Below are 25,978 nucleotides of genomic sequence, written 5' to 3'. Positions count from 1 at the left end.
CGGACGAGCCTTTCCCACCTCCACCGATAGGAGGTCTCCCAGCCCCCGGCCCGACGCCGAACACCCCCAGTCAGGCGATGGTGCCAATACTTCCACAGCACCGAACACACCATGGTGGCACCCCAGTACTTGCGCAGCACCGAACGTGCAATGGTGGCCATATTTTCGGAACACCGAACCTGCAATGACTGCACTGATACTCGTGCCGCGCCGAATGCGCGCCACAGGTGGCCATACTCCCACAGCACTGAGCACAGGACTTGGGGAACACCGGATGTGGAGAGACCTTCATGCGGGGCGATGAAAAGGAGCGGCATGGAGTGCACCGGGAGAAGGAGACGATGCGGACGAGTCTCCCTCGCCCCCCCCCCCAGGTGGGGGCATCACAGCTGCACCCCAGCTGAACGTCCCGCTTTCACACAACAGGGACCTCTTCCGTTCACTCCGAAGGATCTCTCCCACTCTTGCAAACTCGACGAGAGTGGCCCCTGTAGGGCCTCAAAATGGCGTCTGGGTCCGCTGGAAGGCGGGCTCCGGCCACTAGAGTAACTTTGACCAGCAATATAACTCGAACATTTGCCCCCTGGAGCACGAGCCCCCATCTCCGACAGCACCTCCGCAGCCTTGAAGATCCTACAAAGGTCCCCGGCGGAACCTTCGGTCTTTGCAGGCTTCCGGTAAGGGACGGCTGCCTTGGTCGCCAACGAAACAAACATGACATTGCCACTCCTTCTGTTAGCATGAATTCTAGAACTGCCGAAAAGGACTCTGGTCCAAACTGCCAGTAATGGGAAACATTTCCCCCTGATGCTGCTTCCGGACTGAGCCGGCCCCGCCCAAAATGGCGCTGGTATCAATCGGAACTTACGAACACCTCGTGGTGTTCCTTCGCACTAATATAAACTTGATGTTCTGAGATTTTATATGATCCTTTGTACACTTGGCTAGAAAAGACAAGGAGAACTCACTCGACGAACAGTATGAAAGGATCCCCGTTACAAATGTTGATTACAAATGTACAATGTATTATATTTTTATAACTGATGTAAACCTCATTTACGACGCACACGTACGGTATGCATATAGGAAATCTGATTACCACTATTATGATTATGCTTCTAAATTATGAAAATAAATGCCCCCGAACCCCCAGCCAATTAATAGACGTTTTAGTCTCTTACAAATGAATGAGTAAAACTTTCCGATGTTTTTATTGCTGCAAACGACACCCCCCACTGTACGCACTTTAGCCATTGCCACGACCGGCCAAATACGACCGCACCCTCATAATCCTCATGCTGAAATGATTTTGCAAAATAAAGTTTTTGAAACTATGGACGGGTATTGCATGCTTTATTTTAAAAATGTGGGATCGGTGGGAAAGTTCTTTTCTGTGCACCCTACTCTGCTCTCTCTTTAAGGTTAAAAGAAGATGGTTGCCCAGCTCTGGAGGACGGATCGGATCGACAACACGACACTCCGCCTTCAAAGTACGCGACTGACTCATGAACTCTCGCGTAGAGGAAGACCTTGACTTCCAAGGATGGGTAAAACGAACGGTGTAAATGAGGGAATGTAAAAGGAGGGTGAAATGAAATAATGTAAATGTGATAAAGTACAACGTTCCAAAGTATCAGGGAACGGAGCTGACCCAAGAACCGAAGAACCTTAGAACGCCACAGCGTTGAAAGAGGTTTAAGGATCCCGATAGTGAGATACATCCTTTGACTAGATACCTCGCACTAAGCACCTCTGGTTTCCTTTTTACGTTTCCCCGCACACGACCTATATGGGCACACTAACCCCCCTCGACTCCAGAAACCATATCCCCGGAACCCTGCCCCGAGGAGGAAAGACGAGTAAGAGGTAAGTAAAGGACTTATGAATCCATGTATTTGAATATGCGCGAATGTTGTCTCCCCCACCCCCCCCCTTTTTTCCTCCCTCTGCAGGTTACATCAGAGATTACAGCCGAGGTGTGGTGAAGATCTGAAGCCTTGCCATGTCTAATACACGAAGCGGACTAGCGCCGCAAGGTGGTGTCTAAGCACGCCTGCAAACTACTCACGTATCGAACAAACCCGGAAAATTAGCACAACCTGATAAAAAGTGATCACCCTTAAACCAGACCGGACGAATGAACCCATGTCACGTATGATGCGAAACTATGAGGGAATGTGTGTGTGTGACTGAGGCGTCGACCCAACTGGTCGAAGGACCGAGAATGCGAGAAGTGCGACAAAATGGTACCTCCTTTCTTCTTTCCTTTTTCTCAAGGCACGTCCCCTCTACCCTGTCTAATGCTCAAACTGCATGATTACAAGATTCTAACGCAGACCCGTGAATGCCCTTTACTGTGTAATGCACTAAATAGCCTTTCTTGAATACACTGCCACCCTCTCTGTTGCATGTGTACTATTTAGCCTGCCGTTGCACTCTCTCTCTCTCTCTCTCTCTCTCTCTCTCTCTCTCTCTCTCTCTCTCTCTCTCTCTCTCTCTCTCTCTCTCTCTCTCTCTCTCTCTCTCTCTCTCTCTCCCTCTATTTTTGCACTCCCACTCTTCCGAGTGATTAGCCCCGAAATTGGCAGACTGCCACCCCTAGCACACCACCTAATTGGCTTCAAATACCGTCAGTATTTGCACAAAAACTTGTCTTTAATACAATCACCCTGAGGCCGCGTCATTACCTCTCCTTTTCCGCTAGAAGTCAATGAACCGAGGTTGGGCCGTAAGGGAAAGGACAGGTAAGACGACAGAGGTTCCCTAATCTGACCCGAAATAAGGGAACTACCTGTCAACGGCTCCTATGGTATAAAACAAGGACCTCAGAATACGCGACCCTCCCCTCCCCGAATTGTCGCAATACCCAAACCGGAAAAATGATCACCCCTGTTACCTCCCCTGTATCAGCCGCCCAAAAACTGGAATTATGAAACTACCCCTCATTTCCGGTTGTGAGAGATGGGTCGATTTATGCCCTTACCACAAGTTTCCTATGTCCCTGGTTGTTCCCCATAAAACCCCTGTCCTTCCTAATTAAGTAATCGGGCTGTAAAAGGTTACGTAGGATCCAGAGTGATGTTTTACAAGGTTAACAGACTAGTCCAAGGTAAAGAAATCATCGAAATGAACCCCGTAGTAGTTGAAAGGCAGGATGCATCGATAGAAAGGAAATGTTTAGCCATGTTCGTCTCTCAGCAAAATACCTGTGTAGTACCATGTTGACGACTCACAGTACCCTTTGTAAATGTAAAACTCTAGAGAACGGCATATCTTTGCCAGGTTCGTCTCACGAAGGTGGGTCACCATCAGATGAACTGTCGTGACTGTAATAAATAATTGTAAAGGAAAGTCATAGTAAATCCAACAGGCCCGTCACCGGTCATTCATATGCCAGTTGTGAACACTACTATAACGGGCATTTTTCATTCTTTGCCTGGAGCTGGGAGAGAAATAGACTTTTTGATTATCTTCATCTGCAAATTCTCTAAAGACTGTCTTTTCAAACATGTTTAAGGGTACTGCTGTTGGAGGAGAGAAGGACCGGATGTGGGAGCACGAGGCCTGACTGCAGACTAAGGAACACCTGCGACATTAGCCAAGGCGAGACCACGACAGAAAAGAGCTGCCGGACGAGGCACTGTTTTCGACAACATGAGAAGAAAGGGTCGACCTGATGCCCCTGCTCGATGTCCAGTGTCTGTCGACAAGTCCCCGCTCTCTGAATTCGGTCACACGCCCGCCTATTTGAAGTCTCTCGTTCCCCTAGTTTGTTCCTAATTTGGCCTTGCTCCATCCCCCTTTTCCTCTGACCTACCCTATGGACTGTTTTGTACGCTCTTCTTCCATCTGAACTTTCTGACAATCACCTCAAAGGACACAGGGCGAAAAGGACCTTTCCGACCAGAAACGCGAGGAAAGGGTCGTGCCCTGCAACGCAGAACTTAGAACAGAGCTGGACTTGTAGCTCCACCGCCGGTGCTCAACAGCGCCAACGAAAGGCAACAAAGAATGATGAGAACTCGTTAAACTTCGAACATTTGACATCCCCAATCGCCGTTTCTGCTAGACCTCATTTCTCTCCCAGCCGCCATTGTATTGATCATGCTCCAATCCGAACCTGATATATATGTAATAACCTGCCAGTATGAAATATGCTTGCTGCTCTCGCTACAGAATCGTTTTTGTATTGCATTCCTATGACTTTCCTGCTAAACAAATTGATCAAAGTTTATCAAATAGGCCCACCTCCTAAAAACTAGAAATGTTAAAATGTATTGCTTACAACTCTTTTCATCTAAGGTTCCTACCGTTTTCTTTCTCAAGCCCACCACAATAGAACCGAGTAGAAAATGAACCAGCAAGATGTCTTGAATATGTTAAAGGGAGGACTGTTGAAAATTAGTACGTTTTGGTGAACATTATCTGCGCCATCTTGCCTTTTCCCCTGATGCCACACTTTTGTCGTGCGCGCCCGCCATTTTTTTAAGATGCCCCGATCAGAACGAACCCTTTTGCATGCCGCTGGCCCCTGACATAGCCCTTCGCCTTCACTAAGCCTGCACGCTGACCACCCCCTGCTTGCACCTGCCTTGAGTCATAAACCCCTCTTCGGCGCTGCTCTGCCCCAGGCCCTCATCCTGTTCCCAGCGCGACACCTCCCTGCTTCCCTTTCATGATCTCCGGCCCTTAGATGCAAACCCCCTTTTTTCCCCGTGTGCCCGTTTTGTCTTCCCCGTTCCCAGGCCGACACCCAGCTCTGCCGATACCATTCCTTGCCCCTCCCCGTACAATAGAAAGCTTCCCCCATCAAAGGATCCCCGGGTTGATCAAAGCCCCCACTCCATGAGATCCGATCAAACCCCCCACATTCCGTGAATCGGCGGAATATCCAGCTGCGTGATACTCATCACCTGTTGTGACTAGGGTGGGGACTTCAACTGTAAATGTGTGTGGGAACGGGCCCAAAGGGGAGTTCCGGGAATGTCTTTTTCATACATCAAAGCTTTTAACATGAATGTGTAATCTACAATAAAGTCATAAAACAGTGTATAAGAGGCCAGGCCTCAGAAATGTATCTAGAGCACCTCAGAACGATACCTTCTGTCCGTTTCGTTGTGTTCTCCTCCGGAGAAAATAAAAACCTTGTTTCCTGCTTTCCAGTCTCCAGCGCCTGCCTCTTCATTGATTAAATAACTAGAGGGTCACAGAGGCAATACCGCCGGGCAAATATCGATTGTCCCCGACCCGACTCAGGTTTTAACAACCACCCAATTTGTTGGGTGTGGAGGCAGAGCTTTAGAATAGAAGACTTCATAATCCCATGTGAATTGAATGCTATGAGGAATAGAAGCTTGTGGTAATTGTCACATGATGTTCCCATCAACACAGCAAAACCAAAGGGGATGATGGACGGAGTGTTGAACAATGCAAGCACTCACCCCCAGTCAACTGATCTGGGTTTAATCCATCATCATTCTTTAGCTCACTGCGCCACCCCAGTTCAGACATGGCCATATGCAAATCAGTCTGACCCTGTGCCTCATGTGAACAGTCCAGTCTGAACTGCCAAGCCATGTCTTCCCTGGACCGGAAACAAGCATCCTGGGATTGGTTTCTGGCTAATCAGTCGTCATCAGCCAGGCTAGCTTGAATCCAGTGGCAAAGTGAGCAAGGGACCCACGCCTGGGCATACCCTACCAACTTAGGGCGAACAAAGTAAAACCAAAGGGGATGATGGACGGAGTGTTGAACAATGCAAGCACTCACCCCCAGTCAACTGATCTGGGTTTAATCCATCATCATTCTTTAGCTCACTCCGCCACCGACGTCGGTGAACAAGGGTGCAACAAACTCAAAACGCGTTTGACAAGTGGCTGAAAAGAATACATAATTTCAAAACCGCACAAGGCTTTGTTTTCCTTCGTGAAACTTCGAGGAGTTGGTGTAAAAAAATATATATACATATATGTGTGTGTGTGTGTGTGTATAAATATATATGTGCAATTTAATTGTAAAAATAATGTAAATAATTTGACATTAGATCCCGTGGGGTTATCATTTATTTCCCTGCCTCCACTGTTTTCTGTAGGAGTGTGTTGCTGTACTGGTTAGTGGCCAGGTGTGCTATTTGACTTACTGAAAGGCTGGATTAGAGTACATTTGAGCCTAGTTTCACACCATTAGTGTTGTTGTAACTTTAAAAGTGCAGTATGTGAAAAGTAGAAGTCTTACTCTTTTGTGGGAGTATGGTTGTATTGGCAAGTCCAACCATAAACTCCTCCCATTAAGTACTCCATATTCTTCAGCCATGTCCCCACTTGGACCTCTCACCGTTACTACTAAAATGTATACCTACAACTGTAGGTATCTCCATCAGTGTGGCAGAGTTCTCCACACAGAAAAAACACAGTGGAGATTGAAGCCTGGCTGTAGGTTTGTAAAAAGCATTTACCTGTATTTGGGTAGTACTACTTTACATATTATAAAATGCAGTTCATGACTAGACCACACAGTGTGGACTGTACAGGGTTTACACTCAAAACTCTAGACCCCCCTAAATGGAGGGGTTTAGGGTAGGTGATATACAGTCTGATCTTTAGAACAGAAGAATGAGGCATACTGTATTTTTTTGCGGATCAAAAATAGGTTTTCCAGTGTTTTGAAATGGAGGAATTTATAGAGACTGTTGCAATAGCCAATCCTGGAAAAGCTCACTGTGCCAGAACAATTGCAATTGGTCATCAGAGGTTGAAGGATTCCAATACATTTGCAATGATGGAGGAACACACTTTTTTGTTACATTGATGACGTATGGGAAGAAGGCATTCCAGAACAAAGGTGACCCACCAAATTGTGAGCCATACTGGCTAGTGTTGACATGTGCCCGGTTGCTGTATTTAGAAATATGTGTAAGTAATCTTAGTCTTTCCGTAATTAATCTGGGAGAAAAATATGTTATATGTTATATGTTATATGTTCAATAGTTTTGGTATACTTTGTGTGAAGTCGTCAACTTGTTTATTACCCTTTCTCGTAAAACCACAGTGGAATATAGAGGAGGTAACAAAAAAATCCATTTAACAGTTGAATCTAAATTAGATTCAATATAAGGTAGTGCAAGCATATATAATATTACCCAACTATACAATGAAACAGCCTATTTTCTGCTGTTCTCAAATGATGCAAAAAGTAATTTCTAAATATTTTTTCCTACGGCTTTTTTAACTGCTCTTGCTCAATGTCATTAAGCTTGAAACTGGGCCTTGTAGATATTACCTTGTAGAGTTATAGTACTTTTAAGATCCCAGCTGAATAGTAAGGCAGGATACTCAGTATAGTAACAGTAATTCTGACTGGTTCGCTAAAAATAAAGGAGTAGCACGATCTAAGTCCAAAAGAATCTTTGATTGTGAGGTAGAAGATATAGTTTTAGACCTGGCATCCTTGGCATGGCTTTCCTCCTAACCTTTTCCCTTAAGGCCTTCTGTTTTGTGGACTTCATGTTTGCTGACCTCAGGACTGTGCTTACTTTACCAATGCTAACCAGGGCTAATGTGCTTGAGCTCTCTCCCTAAAACATGTTAGATTAGCTCATGCCCAAGTGGCATATTTAATTTACTTGTATGTCCTTAGAAAAGTGGCACTACCAGTGCCAAGGGCCTGCAAATTAAATGCTACTAGTAGCATTGTTAATAACTGTTAATAATTTTGAATTACTAAAGCAACTAGACACCAAGTTTGTATACAACTAGTGGCCCTGCAGCACTGATTATGCCACCCACTTAAGTAACACTTTAAACGTGACTCAGGCTTGCTAATGCAGCCTATGTGTGTACAGTTTTAAACTGCTATTTTGACCTGGTAAAATAAACCTTTTGCCAGTCCCAACCTTACTTTTTAATACATATAAGTCACCACTAGAGTAGGCCCTGGACAGCCCAGAGTCAGGTTGCAAAGTATTAAAAAAGCATGGCATGTACCTTTAGGTTTTACATGTCCTGTTAGGGACAATCTCTTACATTTGATTTTCACTACTGCAGGGCCTGTCTTTCCCATGGGATAGCATTTGAGTTACCTTATTACATTTAGTAAGATGTAATTTCCAAATGGGAGCAGGTAACCATCTCATGCTGAGTGTCTTTGGAATTATAGTGAAAACCCCTAACATATGGAGAAGTCAGATTTTAAATTACAATTTTGAAAATGCCACATTTATAAAGTTGGCCTTTTCCTGCCATAGCCATTTGGTGCCTGTAGCCTGGCATGGTTCAGAAAAGGGGGTGGTGATGAACAGAGTGTCTGAATTAAGCAGACCACTCTTACCCAGTCCAAAGATCAGGGCTTGATCCATCACCGTTATTTAGCTCACTGCCCCATCCCAGCTCAGAACCTGGCTATATGCAAATTAGTCTGTCCCTGGCCCAGTGCATCATGGGAACAGGGCAGACCAAACTACCAAGCCAATTCTTCACCAGAAAGGAGACAAGCTTCCGGGGACCGGTTTCTGGCATTTCAGCCGTCGTCTGCCCGGCTTGCTTGAATCCTGATGGAGCAGTGAGCAAGGGACTCATGTCTGAGTATACCCTGCCACACCTATAGTGGCCAAAAACGATTCAGAAAAGGGGGTGGTGATGAACAGAGTGTCTGAATTAAGCAGACCACTCTTACCCAGTCCAAAGATCAGGGCTTGATCCATCACCGTTATTTAGCTCACTGCCCCATCCCAGCTCAGAACCTGGCTATATGCAAATTAGTCTGTCCCTGGCCCAGTGCATCATGGGAACAGGGCAGACCAAACTACCAAGCCAATTCTTCACCAGAAAGGAGACAAGCTTCCGGGGACCGGTTTCTGGCATTTCTGCCGTCGTCGGGCCGGCTAGCTAGAATCCTGATGGAGCAGTGAGCAAGGGACTCATGTCTGAGTATATCCTGCCACACCTATAGTGGCCAAAAACGATTCAGAAAAGGGGGTGGTGATGAACAGAGTGTCTGAATTAAGCAGACCACTCTTACCCAGTCCAAAGATCAGGGCTTGATCCATCACCGTTATTTAGCTCACTGCCCCATCCCAGCTCAGAACCTGGCTATATGCAAATTAGTCTGTCCCTGGCCCAGTGCATCATGGGAACAGGGCAGACCAAACTACCAAGCCAATTCTTCACCAGAAAGGAGACAAGCTTCCGGGGACCGGTTTCTGGCATTTCAGCCGTCGTCGGCCCGGCTTGCTATGAATCCTGATGGAGCAGTGAGCAAGGGACTCATGTCTGAGTATACCCTGCCACACCTATAGTGGCCAAAAACGATTCAGAAAAGGGGGTGGTGATGAACAGAGTGTCTGAATTAAGCAGACCACTCTTACCCAGTCCAAAGATCAGGGCTTGATCCATCACCGTTATTTAGCTCACTGCCCCATCCCAGCTCAGAACCTGGCTATATGCAAATTAGTCTGTCCCTGGCCCAGTGCATCATGGGAACAGGGCAGACCAAACTACCAAGCCAATTCTTCACCAGAAAGGAGACAAGCTTCCGGGGACCGGTTTCTGGCATTTTTAGCCGTCGTCGGCCCGGCTTGCTTGAATCCTGATGGAGCAGTGAGCAAGGGACTCATGTCTGAGTATACCCTGCCACACCTATAGTGGCCAAAAACGATTCAGAAAAGGGGGTGGTGATGAACAGAGTGTCTGAATTAAGCAGACCACTCTTACCCAGTCCAAAGATCAGGGCTTGATCCATCACCGTTATTTAGCTCACTGCCCCATCCCAGCTCAGAACCTGGCTATATGCAAATTAGTCTCTCCCTGGCCCAGTGCAGCCTGGCATGGGTCACATGATTGGATGTAGTTGATAGTTACAGGGAAAGTAGTCCCAGTATATACATTTAGACCAAACAGACAATTCTGAGTAATGAATAAACAAAACAAATGTTCTACTGGTTAGTGAGAGATGTTATTAAATCACATCATCATTAAAGCATAAATGTGACGACAACTCTTCATTGTTTGCTCTAAATGAATGTACTGGGACTACTTTCCCTGCAACATTGATTACCCAGGTCCCAGTACTTTTGGGTGTACCCTTTTATGTAATGTAGTTGATAGTTAGGCTTTGTGTCTTCCCCCTAGACAGCCATACACAATGGGGAGCTTAGGTGTGACTTGATGGGCCATCACTGGCAGGGTGGGAGGGAGGAGTTGGGCCCAGGCCCACTTATACTTGAATAGGCTGTATTCTGGCTACACACAAAGGGCTCTATACACCTTGTAGTAAGTCTGAAGCAATAACCAAGAAGACAGGACTCATTTTCACTCCAAATGCATGCTTCTAGTAGCTTCTGCCCACTTCAAAGGCACAACTGGTCATAGATGCTAGAACTCAGACACCAACTCTTCAGTACACTTCTGGACCTGTATATGCTCTGCCAGGAAGAAGGACTGCTGTGCTGCTGACCACTCTGTTGGACTGCTGCTCAGAATAACTGCTGCTCTGCTGAGGTGACCTGTTGCCCTCTTGCCTGGGTGAGACGGACTGGACCTGCATCACTTGAACCCAGTAGCCCAGAGTGACCACAAGGGTCTAGTTGGCTGGCCTCCTTGATCTGAAGCCTCAAGGGCACAACAGGCTCCGACAGCCTTGCACCTGCACCTAGCCATCTGTGAGTCTACCCTGCCAACACCTGTCATCCCAGTCTTGGACCCTTGAGCTTAACCCCTTCGACGCTCATGACGAGCTGGGCTCGTCATGAGGTAGCCTCCTCGCACGCTCATGACGAGCCCAGCTCGTCATGAATAATGGGTTTTTTAAAACATGAGCACAGGAGCGGAATTTCGCTAGCGCTCATGTGGTTAAAGGTGCTTTGTCAGCCTCTGTGGATCTGGCAGAACCAATGCATCTCTACTGCTTTGTAGCACAAATCCCCGAGCAAAACGGATGCATTGCTGCAGCTGTGTGGATTGGACCTGTTGGAAACATCCGCATTGCCTCCCCGACTGTCTGTAACCGATGCCACAAAAAGCATTCTTAGTGCAGGTCCTCGCATCCCGCGTCTCTGGCATCCTTGACAACCATACCAGACTCCACATCACAGCCTCACACCTATTTAGAACCGACCTATCATCTCGACTGTACGACACATCCTCGATGCTGGCATTCGCATCTCAAACACTCATCGACAGGATCCTCGACGATGATGCAGAACCTAGTACTGCAGCCTTCGCCACATCTTGTGACTCTGTCCCGACTATATAACCAAAGTTGGCGCTATGTGCTCCTTGGTGCTATTTTCTCTAAAAACTTTCATATTAAATATCTCCGGCATAAGTGATTGGATTCTGGTTGTTATGGACATGCTTTATTTATTAAAGAAGTTATGTTTTTCTACATTGGTGTATGATCCTGTGGTGTTTTTCACTTCAGTACTGTTTGAAGTGTTGCACAAATACTTTACACATTGTCTTTGGATTAAGCCTGAGTGCTCTGTTCCAAACTACCAGAGAGCTGAACAGAGGTTAGTTTAGGGCTGGCTTGTGCCTCCCCCCAAAAAGGATTGTGGTTGCTGCTCGATTAGGGCTCCCACCCCAGCCAGCCAACAATCAAATTTCTTACAGTTAGTAATTAGTAGACATGTAGTATATTTTTTTAAAAACTTTATTTATGATCTTCCTGACAAGAAGAAACAAATCATAGTGCCCAATTTATGGGCATATAATACAACAGCAAATGGTAAGCAACACCTGGCCAAAGTGGTTTATGATTTATGCGGGCATAACAATTTCAAATCAATCAATAGGCAATTGTATTGAATCAAACATATATTCAAAAATAAATATTTATTAAATACAGTCATACAAAAAAACATATATTTTTCTCTTATTTTCTTAATTTATGTGGATCTCTAATATAGATTGGATACAAATCATTGTTTTTAATCTTTCAGTAATTCCATTGGGAATTATTGTCACACATTTTCATGTACATAGGTATAGATACCTAGCACAAGTGATGCGTAATCTGCAACAGATGATTTAACACTCAAGACCTTAGTTGCAACCCAACATTGTGGCAATGAATAAACACTGTATGTAGAAACTGGCGGTATGTTATTCTACGAATGTTTCGGCAATGCCTTCATCAGGGTTCCATCTCAGAAATATTTACTGAATGAAACATATAATTGCATTGTTAGGTCTGACATTGCATGCCCGCTACTTACTTAAATATATCTAAGAAATAATGCTAATGGAGCTTGGTGAAGAACATTCGTGTGTGCCATGCCCACAGACACTGCATGAGATATAGGTAAGCCACCCCTCTAGCAGGCCCTACAGTCCTAAGTCAGGGTGCACTACATCTCCTGTAGGGGCATATTTACATGAGCAGATATGCCCCTGCAATATCCATGTTGGTTCTTGAATATTGTAAGTGAACAGGGAAGCCATATGTAGTACATGGGCTGGACACTTGTCATTGCAAGTTCCCCAGCTCCATGATGGCTTTACTGTATTATGGGGCGTTTGGTACCAAACATCTCATTTTAAGAAACCTGCACTAATTCCAGTGTCCGATTTAGTAATAATTGCACACAGAGGATACCTTAGAAGGGTCTCCTGAAAACCTAGCAACCCTTAGTGTGGTCACTGACTGGTCTAAGCCAGCCTGTCACCATCAGACAGAGTTATGACCTCATGGGATCAGTGTCAGTGAGCTCAGTGGTCGAGAACAAAGCCTGGCCTGGGTGGAAGTGTTAACACCTCCCTCTGGTCAGGAAGAGCCATCTGTGGCAGAAAAGCTTCAAAGGCCTCGCCGCCTTTAGAACATGACTCCAGCCTCTCCTGGTAGAAGCAGTAGGCCCCCTCCTGTTCTCACCCCTTTTACAGGAAGACAGGCCGGAAAAATAAGTTAGATTAGTAGGTGTGCCCCCCTCTACCAACTCCACCCCTCAGGTTTTGGAGGCAAGGTGAAGCACATTTGTCAGTGTCCACCATCTTGGATATGGTGGAAGGTATCTAAGCAGGGCTAAGGCTATGTCCCTCTATCCCATGAGCATAATAAAGGGTGTAGACACCCCAGGTTTGTCCTCTGACAAATTGTAAATTTCCTTTGGGTGCCTTGGTCATGTATGCCTTATGGTTACACACAGGGGTAATGACGAGGCAGCTGCAGAAGCTTGAGTGCTGCAATGCCTGGGAAACTCCTGCCTACTGGCCATGCAATGCTGAAACACATTGACGCTGACAAAGTCAATAGCTGTCGCATTGCCATGACTGATTGACTTTGTCAATGCTTGCTGTGTCTTGTCAAGTTCAATATTATTACTGCTGTACTGGTTTGGTTAGTGAAAAGAAGATGTAGTCAACTACAGTAACCCTAGCTGTGTGTGACCAGTGAGAACCTGTTCTAGCGGTCATAAAACATGCCAAGATTATTAACCAACAAGAAGAGCATAGGTCGTATTTCTTATGCCCTATTTTCTAAAGGACAATCCATTATTCCAAGAACAATATACACGTTCAGTTGATTTTTGCCCATTCGTTTGAGCCTTTAAGAAGCAGGAACTTACAGCCTGATTCATCAAGCTAAATTGCACTTGCAAAGGGCAAGATTCTCAGAATCTTGCCTTTTGCGAGTGCAATTTTTGCATTTGGAATTCATTATCCCAAATGCAAAATTCGCTATTAAAGAATTCGCATATTTGCGAAGAATTGCATTTAAGGAATCTCTATTTGAGATTCCTTAAATGCAATTCATGAATCATTTTAAAATTGCGAATTTGCAATTTTGGGCGCTATTTACCGAGAGGTCAGACCTCGTGGTAAATAGCAAAAACTTAGAAAAATGCATTTAAATGCATTTTTCTAAGTTGCATGTTACACACACACATGTCCTTTGGACATGTGTGTGCGCAACACCAATGTAGATTACATTACAGGGGTGCTACAGGGTGTCCTTTGGACACCCCTGCACCCTTGAAATCGCATCCTTATTTGCGATTAGCTAATTGCTAATCGCCAATAAGGATGCTAATCGCCTGTAGGCCCATAGGAATGCATGGGGAGTTATTCCTTATTTGCGATTAGCAATTAGCTAATCGCAAATAAGGAACATGTAGGAATCGCAATATTTTTTGCAATTCCTACATGAATCCCGTTTTGCAAGTCCTTAATAGCGATTCCTTATGAATCGCTATTAGGGGCTCGCAAAACGGGAGAATGATGAATCAGGCTGATAGTCTTCCATCCTCTACAACCCCTCCCTCCTTTCACCATCACTGTGCACCTGTACTTGAATCATACATCACTCACTTTTGTACATTTTTTCCTGAAGTTTCTTGGTAGATTACTTTGAATTCTCGACAGATATTACTCCTTGCATTCAGTGCTTAATTTGTAAAATATGAAGTGAAGGTGCTCAATTTTTTATATGAGGCCACGCCCACTTCCCTCGGCTCCACCCACTTCCACCACTGGTTCCACCCACTTACTCTAGTTGCCCCAACCACTTCCTCAATTGGCACTGCTGACTACTTGGGAGGTAATTTTCTTATCTGGATTATGGCCCGGGAGGCCGAGGCTACTCACTGCACCTTTACTTTCCTGGTGACATTTGAAAGTGGGGAGGTCTAAATCAATCGTTGTACTGCACTGTGGCAAGCATAGCGAGCGAACCTGAACAATCTTTGGGGAGCTAGAGGGGGTTCTCCCCCCGAGAAAAGTTTTAAAAAGAGTGGACAAATGGTGCATTTTCAAGCAACCATTCTTGCTTTATTGGTTGGAGACCAGGGGTATCACGTGGAGTCCATACAATGGAATCAGTGCCTGCTGTGCTCAATTTGTGCCAGTGGTATATAACAACAATAACTACAAAACTACCAAATGCGATTCCAATCACTAACTCGCAAGTGCCTTGAATACTAGTGTCAAGAGGCAATGTGAGTGACTACATAAAAACAATAACACGTAAATGACTACCAGAGGCAATTACCATTGATTTTTAAATTCTGTCAGTATTTGGTGAACTCAACCACCTGTGATGCAAGGCCTATTCCGCAGACATATGTTAATGATCTAGAGTGCATGTGGAAATATCAAAAGACAGCCCATTGGGGCAGTAAACAATCAGTGAAAGAAAGCACAAGTTCCTGATGAAACTGACGCTGCCAATTTTGGGACACAGTGATGCTTTCCCTTACTAATACCTATACCCAATTTATGTTAAGGGGAAGATACTGTCTAGATTATGCATTTTTTCTGCCAATCACTTTGACAATAATCTCACAATCTCAGCACGGTAGACTCCCTCGTTCTGAAGATTACCCGTAAGAGTACACTAGCGACCAGAATATTTATCTGACTAAAACACCAGCATGGTCAAACACATAGTGATTTACAGACAGTTATATAAACACATACACATGACACATCATTTGTAATCTGGTTTAGTAAAGGCATCTCATAGTTCTGTTGACATTTACACACGGTTTAGTGATCGCCTTTGTTGAGTGCAGGGAGAGGTCATGAAATGCTAGCAGCGGACGTTAATGGGTTAAATTAGTTCGGTGTTGTGGAGTACCGTGCACCGGAGGCGCAGTACTCCTTAAAGCCATTACGGATGTTTTTTTAAGTACTGCCTGTCCATATTAATATGTACTTTAGATAACCAGGTCAGTCCGAACTCCAGTGCATTAACTATCGGAAACAACTGGAATTGAGCACCAACAAAAGCTCATCTTCAAACACATAATGGTCATTTGGACTAAAGCGTGTGTTTTGACTCCAAATAATGTATAGCAGCTTGTACAATTGGGCATAATGCACCACAGGAAGCACAACACACAAGAATGTACATCCGGTCCAAAGTCCAAATAACAGAGACAAATTTACATTGTTCTCATAGCAGCGCATTCACATAAGTCAACACAACATGTAATAGGTGAACAGACCGCAAAAGGACAACTTTCATTCTGCAGGTATATCAGACATGCAAAGTACTAAACCGATGTGAAAGCAGCACAAGTCAAGAGCCACAACTGTGGGATGTATTACATAACCCTGCCTGCGAATTCACTGGCAATTACAGTCTGCCCTGGGCAACTCTGCGAAGCCACTACAGGTTCCGGAGAGGGAGTGCGATGGAGGGGACGGGGGACCAGGGCGAGGGTGCACTCTTGAAAGGGACAGAAAAGAAAGGCTGTGGGGCAGAGCTTGGCGGGCAGAAAGAAAGGGAATTAATCAGAGAGATGAAGATAGCGGTGAAAGCGGGTTATAAGGTGCATTACAGAAGAGACTTGGGACTTTAGCCCGGAGCTCCAGACAGTGCCGTGGAACGGAGGAGGGTGGGGTCCTGTGTCATAGTTGGAAAGCAAGAGCCATGGAGAGGAGCAGAGAGGGGCTAAGAGTTCATGCAATACATACCATTGGCTAATAGACAGCGGAGACAGGCTGGGAGTTCATTTGACATCCGCTATGGGTTAGAAGGGACAGCGTAGACGAGCTGAGAGTGTGTGTTCCGGGCCTGCAGCTTTGCGCATGTTGAGTGTGAGAAAGTTTAACTGTTTTAGGGCAGTGGTGTGCTGGGTGAAGAGCACTCCAAAGTTGTGATAATATTGGATGCCCGAAAATGCTTTTGCTGTAAAAGCTCTCCTGGTGAGAGAGCATTGGGTGTGACAGCTTTGGGTGTGAGAACGAAGCAACATGTATGTACTGCTCTACCACCCAGATTGTCAACACTACCACTGCCAGAGCATGCTGGCTGTGAGAGTGCAGGTTTGATTGAATACTATTGAGTGTGCTGGGAGGTGTGACAGCTTACCCCGTCCCCCCAACACACAGTCACACAATTACAACCAGCCTGCTTAGGCAGGAGGATGAAATTCAGTATTCACTGCGAAGAACACCTAATTTTTCCAGCTAAAATTTGGGTATGTCCAAAAATTGATGTGAGCAGAGGACAGTGGGAGGCGGATGGATACTAGGGTGCGAGGGGAATTTTAGCATCGCCAGTCTGTGCCTGCTATTACGACCACCTGGAGCAGGGGTTGGAAAGCATCCTAGGACAGACAGAAAGCAAACAAATGTCCTGGAAGATCGCAGAAAGAGGGTGTATGAAACAGGAGAGAGAGAGGGGATGAGAAGATTGGGAGGAGGAAGAGTGCGCAACGGAGAAAGAAATGATTAGGACAAAAGAAGATAGAATTACATAATATATATAAATATATCGTCCTCCTAGTTCGTGCTGCCACCGAGCAGGGGACCCTGAATAAGTCATGCATCCTTTTGAAATATTTGTCCCAAGTTGGGGATCTATATTGAGACAGACTCCTCTACAAGCCTCTGTGCACTGAATGTGTCTAGTTTTTAGAAATGTGCAATAAAATCAAAAAGCTCCGGTTTCTTGTTGCCAGTTCTTTAGAAACCACGGCACTCCAGCCCTGCTTAATCACGGCCGCTGAAGAACGATGGCTCGGTGGAGGGTTGTGGCCGTGCGGGTATGCTAGGGCTTGGCAATGCAGCAAATGCACGCGCAATTTCAAAAAATCTGCCCACGCTGCAGCGCACAGCCCCATCCCCCCACAGATTCATAGAACCAAATCCAGCCCGGGCCGGCAACAACACCCAACTAAGGGCCGCGGCCGCCACGCCTTCAACATAAATGCATCCATGACTTTTCTGATGACCAGACCGAGACCTTTGGTCACTCCACCACGACACTCCCCCCCCCCAAAAAAGCGTTGGTTTAGCATGGTGATGATGTCATGGTATATTATTGGCATCGTCGATCATGACTATTACTTATACTGTCAGTGTCCATACTTAATTAATTTATTTTACCTGTACTCTTGAACTGCACTGCCACTGAATGACTTGTTCCATTAGGCGGGCCCATGGAGGTGCTGCTTCCTGTTAGTAACTAACAGATGACTCGTGGTGGAGTGGGGTGCGCTCATGCGGGTAAGATGGGGCGTGACAATTTGAAAATAATCTGCGCACGCTGCCTGCTGCCCTGCCTGTGTCCTCCCCCTGCAGAACCAACATCTTGATTCAGAATCCAGCACAAATAAATGAATTAGTGTGTCCCACGGCGCCGGCATGCCCACAACACCAAACTAAGGGCCGCGGCCGCCATCAATACATTTAATCCAGTGATTTGATTTCATTAATCTTTTATTGGCATCGTCGAACATGACCACTGGCTACTACTTAAAGTTATACTGTCCATGCTTAATTAATTTGCCTGTACTTGGTGGCTTGGCCAGGACACAAACTGAAACTGCACTGTGACTGGTTTGTGGTTCCATTAGGCGGCCCCTGGAGGTGCTGCTGCCTGCTAGTAACTGTCTGTTGAACGGATGACTAACTCGTGGTGGAGGTGGGTGCGCGCATGCTGGGGCGTGCCAATTAGAAAAAAATCTGCCCAACAACCAAAATCCAGATTCCAGTACCCAATGATGAATTAGAGTGTCCCACTGCGCCGGCCCGCACACCACCTGCAACACCGAACTAAGGGCCCGCCCGGGCCGCGGCTGCCATCAATAAACATTTAAGTGTGATTTGATTTCAGGAATCTAAGTAACTGGCTCAGCCGGCTCTCTGTCTCACAACCGCAAGGCCCGGCCGCAACACCACTACTAGTCTGGGACACACACGGACACACACTCAGGACTGGAGAAGTGGAGTGTGACCACCACGTGCAGCAGATGAGTGTGTAGAGTGCAGACCTGGCCCTGATAAGAAAGTGCCGGTGCTAAGCACCGGCAAGCACCAGCACAAATTAAGCCCTGCTTGCATTTAATACCTTTTCTGGTTTCATATGGTAGCTGAGTACGCTAATGTGTCAGCTACAGTGACCTTTGTGTAAACTGACTTTCCCTGGTTTGTATCCTAGTGAGAGGCTCAGCCTTTTATCCTCCTGTTGTTGATTAAATTAGCAGCAATTCAATTCCATTTTATTGATTTATATCTCTTACGAGATCAACAATTATACTAAATACATAATTCCTCTCCTTAGATTAGAATTCTTCTACACACATATTTAAAAAACTCATTTTAACACATGAACAAAAAAGATTTTATACGTTTAAATACTTTATAACAAACAAATTCATTCGGTGATCAAGTCGGTGGTAGAGGAGAGGTTATATCTAAAAATAATAGGTTTTATAAATATAAATCAATTTCTAGACTCTACTACCTCCTTATTATAACATGAACCTAAAACATGTATTAAATCCTGTGTTCAATGATTGCATTTGTCGCAGACCCCACTATCTTCGTCTGGATTACTCCAACTACTTGTATATGCTTTTAGAGGGAGTATTCCCAGTCTCAGCATAATAATACATCTCCAGATGCTATGCTCCAAAGTAAATTTGACATATTGGTGGGTGATCTTAAACTTAATAGTAGAGGTGAAAGATTTATAGTGAGATATTTGAAGGCAGCATGCCTTGTCAACTCATGGCTTAATCGGGGAGTCATTGTTTTCAAGAAATGCTTCAAATGTGCCGGGGACCAGGATTGGGGGATGGTTTCTTACATTGCAAATATTCTATATCTTTTTTAAGATTTATAAAAAAAAAAAAACATGTTTTTCCTTGGCTTATTGTAGTGCAAAATACTCCCAGTTAAGTAGGTGCTAAAGTCCATTGTATTATGTAAGGAACAACCAAAAGTGAAATAGGTAAACATCAGCAGTGGAGGGATAAGACAAACCATAGCCAATCAAAAGCAAGAGTAAACAAGCTCTTCAAAAACACTGGATAGGAAGGAAAGACATCCAATAAAGAACTAGCAACAGAGATCAATAATCAAGCCATCTAATCATGGACATAAAGCCTACTCTGTGTAGCATTGTGTACAATACTGTCTGAGACTGGCATGAATGCCTCATTTCGTAATGAGAGGAACAGGGTAGAGGACGAAGAGGTAATGGAAACGCACCCTCATGACCATGAATATGGTAGAAGCAAACTGTAGTAACCTGTGTTGTATGTGTCTGGTTACTTACTCCCTAGCTGCTCAGCCAGTGTGAATGTGATGCATGGAATGTTGGTGTGAGAGTCTTGAATGGAATGCTTTGGGTGCCTGGATGCTTGAGTGTGTCAGTTGGAGTATGGACTGAGCAACCGGAAGACTGCTCCTGGTGGGGCTGTATTTCAACTACCTATCTACATGTAACTGGTCTCAATAAATGTACGTAAAACTACATCCTGGCTGTGGACCTTGTTACTACAGATTTTTGGCGACGATTCTTGAAATGAAACTACGCGTATTTTTAAAAAGGCTCCTGAAACAAGAAATCTCTTAAGGAAACCTACAGAAACTAAGAAGAAAACCTCCAGTCTGAAGTACAAGGCGTGTCACCCTCACTAGTCTCCTTTTCACCAGACAGCCCCTGTCTGCTTGTACTTCTTTGAGCTAAAGGATTGCCTATTCCTGCTTCTGTGACATTGTGTGTGATCCTGAGCACTTATCAATGAACAGCCCAGCTTGTTCAGCTGTATGGTTAGTAGTCAACATTTCTTCCCCCTTAACCATTTCTTTTTTGTTCTTGTTTGGTGCAGTGTTTCATGTTTTTGGTCCATTTATTCACCTGTATGTTGGGGAAAGTCAGTTTGGATGTTCTTCACCCATTTCTACTGGTTTGTTTTAAGAATTTATTGGAGGTTGATGGGTGGGTAAATGATATATTATGTATATTTATCTTTGAATCTCCTCTACATTGTTTATTCTTATTGCATGTACTTTTTGTGCGTCACATGTATATTTTATCTGTATTTTCTTGTCATTTCTCTTGTACTTCGATCTTAACCTCACGCTTGATTTTCCTGGTATCTTTGCTATGATCCCTTCACGTTTGGGTTCACATTCTTCTTGCTTTTTCTCTGCTTTTTCATGTTTCTATTTCCTGGGTTTCTCCTTGTTTGAACCTTCCTCTTCTTGGAGGTTGCTATTTTTTTGTTTTGTAGAAGAAGGGAAGGTATGTAGTAACCTGTGTTGTATGTATCTGGTTACTTACTCCCTAGCTGCTCAGCCAGTGTGAATGTGATGCATGGAATGTTGGTGTGAGAGTCTTGAATGGAATGCTTGGGTGCCTGGATGCTATGCTTGAGTGTGTCAGTTGGAGTATGGGCTGAGCAGCAGGAAGACTGGTCCTGGTGGGGCTGTAGCTCTACTACCCATCTACATGTAACTGGTCTCAATAAGTCTATGTAAAACTACATCCTGGCTGTGGACCTTGTTACTACACAAACTTTAGGTGATTTCAGTCCTGCACTTCCACTTACAAATATAGATTATCCATTATGCACAATCACACACTTGTACTTGTCTGTAATGCTTGAAGTCAGGAAAGGATATGACGTTGTGACCAGAGCTGCCTACTTCGGAAATGGGGAACCAGGTTCGAGGCCGGTTTGTACAACATCCTGTGGTTCTAGGTAAATCACGTCATCTTGCTGGGCCTAAAAGATGACCTTGTGTAATGTAACTGGTGCTCATGCGCATGGCTCCAATACCTTTGGGTGGAGTTTGCAATATATAAAAATTGCTAAATAAAATAATATAAACAGAAGACATACAATCTGGCCCAGACAGACACACATCCATGCCACATTCTGCGGTACAGACCACCAAAAAACACACATCACACACATAAATCACACATGGCCGCACCAACACACACACTCACATAAATCTATGCAATGTTAGAGATATGATGCATAGAGTGCTGGCCCTGCACTCAGAAAATGGGTGGTTATTGAGGAGAGAGAGCAATGTACCTGCTTTCTTTGCTACTTGTCATGATGTTGATGTTACGTGAGAACTCACACTAAGACATGAACACAGTATTTCAGGACAATCTAGCTGAACATGCAATGGGAAGGTCAACAGGATTATTTTTCATTTGGTAACAGGTACACACCTGTAAACATTCAGTTTGCATGCATTAGCACATTAATGCACCACCACTTGGCTTAGGTAGTACTTGTTGAAATGAAACCTGTTTAGGCCAAACTAAACCTGCTTAACACCCTAACAACTGGGCAAATGTACAAACTTGAGCCAAGTTACATTTGCCAGCTTTTTACAACTTTGCGGACTTGTGTTGAACCAACTTGGCTCAATGAGAAAAAATGATTTCTTTACTCTGTTTTTTTTGAGTTTCCCAAATCCTTTGTGGTAATACTACTAATTGGTAGTTGTCTTACTTGAACTGCAAATCGTGATAAAACTGCAAATTTAACATTAAATGTGACTATATGTCTCCACATTCTTTTCCACAGTCAGAGGTTAATACAAAGCACCCACTTTTTTGCAGGGAATAAAAAAGCCTGCACATAATGCTTATTACACAAGCATAATCTCCCTTAGAACCTGATTATTGGGTTACCCATGGCTAGCTTAATGTTTTGTTTTTGTTACACCTACTCCAAGTATACGACTTAAAATCTATCCAGGGAACTGTGAAACTTTGTTTGTGCTTTGTGTTCTGTGCTAGCAACATTCACTATGCTGCACAGAATGCTATCAACATTCACTATGCTGTGCAGACACTGGATGTGAGCTTTCTGTTCTGTGCTAACAACATTCACCATGCTGTATAGAAACTGGATGGGTATGAATTGGCACTGGTACCCGACGAGACTTTTGTACATAAGTGCACACTGCTGCGCATGTTGCTCTCCACACTATTTAGACAGTCTTAAGCGAAAGGGATGTGATTAAGATATAAGGCCAAATCTCTCCCAGTAGCCACCTGTGGTGGTGATGGTGGTTTTATGGTTCATGGAGAATTAGGGCTGCCCTATCTGTCGGATCTCATTGCCTCCCGCCCTTTGATTAGGTGGATCAATATTTGGGTGCTATCAGAAAATCACCTAGGCTGAGAGAGATAGTCAAGAACTGCCTTGAGCTTGTTGGCTGGAGGTAAGTTGAACAGCTGATGTATATCCAGGACACTTTAGTCAAACTTTGTAGGCCTTCCATGTTTGAGTTACCTTCTTCTATCTTAAAAGATTGATTTTGCATGGACTCGGGCACATTTTTATTATGGAAGACAACCGAGAGGGAAGGCTACTGAGTTGGAGAAACCCCTGGCTCGAGGTCCTACACTGTAACAAGTCTCGCCATTGAACCCTATCTGCTTAGTAGTTTTAATGCCCATCATGGACTCCTCCTCATTAGATTTAGGTTCAACCAGTTCCACATGTTGTCGCCATTTCCTAAACCCGGTGTGTGGAGCACAATTCTAAGAACCTGTGATCATTTCTCTCTACAGGATCTCTTGCGCTTTGGTTTTTGGGTGGATTTTGTGGGAAACCTCGAGGAATGTTTTTATTGCCCCTGACAAAACCTTTACGCTTTGTCCAGGTGAAGCCTGCTTTAATATATTTACATTTACTTCCAGATGCACATTCAACTTAAGCTGTTGCTTGCTTTCTCGCCTCATCTTTGAGCCTGAGAAAGTCATTTGATGAGGTGTGTGATCTCATTTGAGCGTTTTGTGCTCCCTTTGGGAGAAGTTGATCTCACACACAATATACTTTATCACGTTTCACTGTTTTGATTATTATCATGTTTTTAATCTTTCTATATGCTCATTTATCTGTTAAAAATTATGTGCAACATGCTTATCTGATGTGTTAATACACTGTGGTATTTTATGTTAAAAACTGCTGTTTGTATAGTTTTATTGCAGGCTGCCAATGAAGGAATTGTTTTAGGTAATACTGATTTTACAGATTAATTTATCTTTTTAATTTTTATTTGAGGTCCTTTTCAGGATTTTAGTGGTGTAAATTGATTATTGTCAACACAATTTAGTCCTACTTATGGATCTGGATGTGATGCTTTTTTTTGTAATTGACAGATCTATGTATTCCTGTTTTAACTACTTTTATTGTCTTATTCAGAGTGAATGAAGTTACTAAAGGGAAGTGAGATCATTTATACTCACCAAAAAATTGGTGAAAATGTGCATCTTGTGATAAAAGGCATGCAAAGCCCTAATGTTAATTCAGACACGTAAAAGCAGCAGTTCTTGTGACAAATCCATGTACTAAGCACAGAAACAACTAACCAACTTCACCTAACCTCTGTCCTAGCAGGCACAATCTTTCATGCTGTGACAGGAACAGACTAATTTGCATGTAGCCAGGTTCTGAGCTGGGATGGTGCAGTGAGCTAAAAAACGGTGATGGATCAAGCCCTGATCTTTGGACTGGGTAAGAGTGGTCTGCTTAATTCAGACACTCTGTTCATCACCACCCCCTTTTCTGAATCATTTTGTCCACCATAAGCGTGGAAGGGTATACTCAGATGTGAGTCCCTTGCTCATTGCACCATCAGGATTCAAGCAAGCCGGGCCGACGACGGCTGAAATGCCAGAAACCGGTCCCCGGAAGCTTGTTTCCTTCCCAGTATAAGAATTGGCTTGGTAGTTTGGTTTGCCCTGTTCCCATCATGCACTGGGACAGGAACAGACTAATTTGCATGTAGCCAGGTTCTGAGCTGGGATGGTGCAGTGAGCTAAAAAACAGTGATGGATCAAGCCCTGATCTTTGGACTGGGTAAGAGTGGTCTGCTTAATTCAGACACTCTGTTCATCACCACCCCCTTTTCTGAATCATTTTGTCCACCATAAGCTTGGAAGGGTATACTCAGATGTGAGTTCCTTGCTCATTGCACCATCAGGATTCAAGCAAGCCGGGCCGACGACGGCTGAAATGCCAGAAACCGGTCCCCGGAAGCTCGTTTCCTTCCCAGTATAAGAATTGGCTTGGTAGTTTGGTTTGCCCTGTTCCCATCATGCACTGGGACAGGAACAGACTAATTTGCATGTAGCCAGGTTCTGAGCTGGGATGGTGCAGTGAGCTAAAAAACGGTGATGGATCAAGCCCTGATCTTTGGACTGGGAAAGAGTGGTCTGCTTATTTCAGACACTCTGTTCATCACCACCCCCTTTTCTGAATCGTGATATCATATGAACATATTTGTTATGCGTAATACTACAGGACTTTAGATTGTAAAAAATGAAGTGCGATGGGCATTTGCTTACATAATGTTAACATGATTTTTCACTTTGAGTTTTTCTAAATGAAGGTATTTTGGGGGGTTGAAATGTTTATTGCTGTCATTTTTTATTCTGAAAAATGTTTTCTTTTCCTCCACAGCTATGGAACCTGGACACATGGAATATTCAGGAAACTGGGCATTAATGGACCTAAGCCCCTTCCATTCATTGGAACATTCCATGGGTACAGGAATGTAAGTGCAGAAACTTTAAGATTTCTCTGTTCCATTGCCTTGCTTCATTGATCACTCCTCCCTCAACACTGCAATTGTCAGGAATTCAAGGTACATGTGCTTACGAGATGAACTCAGCTTTGTGAACATAGTTATGCAGGACAGGATCGGTCCCAACTTCTGGGGGCCAGTGTGCTGGAGCAAAGGAATTTGCGTGGTTTTGTGTCCCGGTCAAGGTGTGTGTCTTCCACGACTACTAGGCAGACAAGTATTCAGGCAAAGAAATGATGTCTATGAGTGCCTGGCAACACCTGTAACTGCACATTATGTCCTCTTACATGCCAGTCCATTCACTGTCCTTCGTACAGCACCATGTTTATTTTTGTTTTCCTCCTTGGCGGTTCTCTCTGTTTCACTTCAGGTAGCTCTTCTTATTCTCTTAGTACTTGCTGCATTTCAGCTCCTGTTCTCCACCATTCATCCATCTGACATATTTGACCCTTGTTTAGTCAATCAGACTCAAGTTACATTGAACTTGTATGTCAGAAGTTGTTCTAGGAACAGCATAGAATATACCAGTCTTCTTCCACTGAACGCATCGAAGGCACAGTAACTTTATCTTGCAAAGGTTAAGAAAGTCGCCATGACACTCAACCTATTCTGATGTCCGGTACACTGAGGTGAAAGCTCCACAACTTAGGGCATCAAACATAAAGGTTCTACAAAGGCTGCCCATG

General features: G+C 44.4%; 1 protein-coding gene across 1 annotated transcript in view; it reads left to right on the top strand.

The window, feature by feature from the left end:
- LOC144786060 (cytochrome P450 3A21-like) overlaps nt 1–25,978 on the top strand; it is a 261,578-nt gene that overhangs the window by 5,005 nt on the left and 230,595 nt on the right. The window contains exon 2 of the mRNA XM_078665005.1: nt 25,169–25,262. Within this exon, the coding sequence (XP_078521131.1) occupies nt 25,169–25,262 (94 nt within the window). The remainder of the gene's footprint in view (nt 1–25,168; nt 25,263–25,978) is intronic.

Source organism: Lissotriton helveticus, chromosome 10 (assembly GCF_964261635.1).
Source record: "Lissotriton helveticus chromosome 10, aLisHel1.1, whole genome shotgun sequence".
Taxonomy (NCBI): domain Eukaryota; kingdom Metazoa; phylum Chordata; class Amphibia; order Caudata; family Salamandridae; genus Lissotriton; species Lissotriton helveticus.
This window is presented reverse-complemented; position numbering and strand designations above follow the sequence as displayed.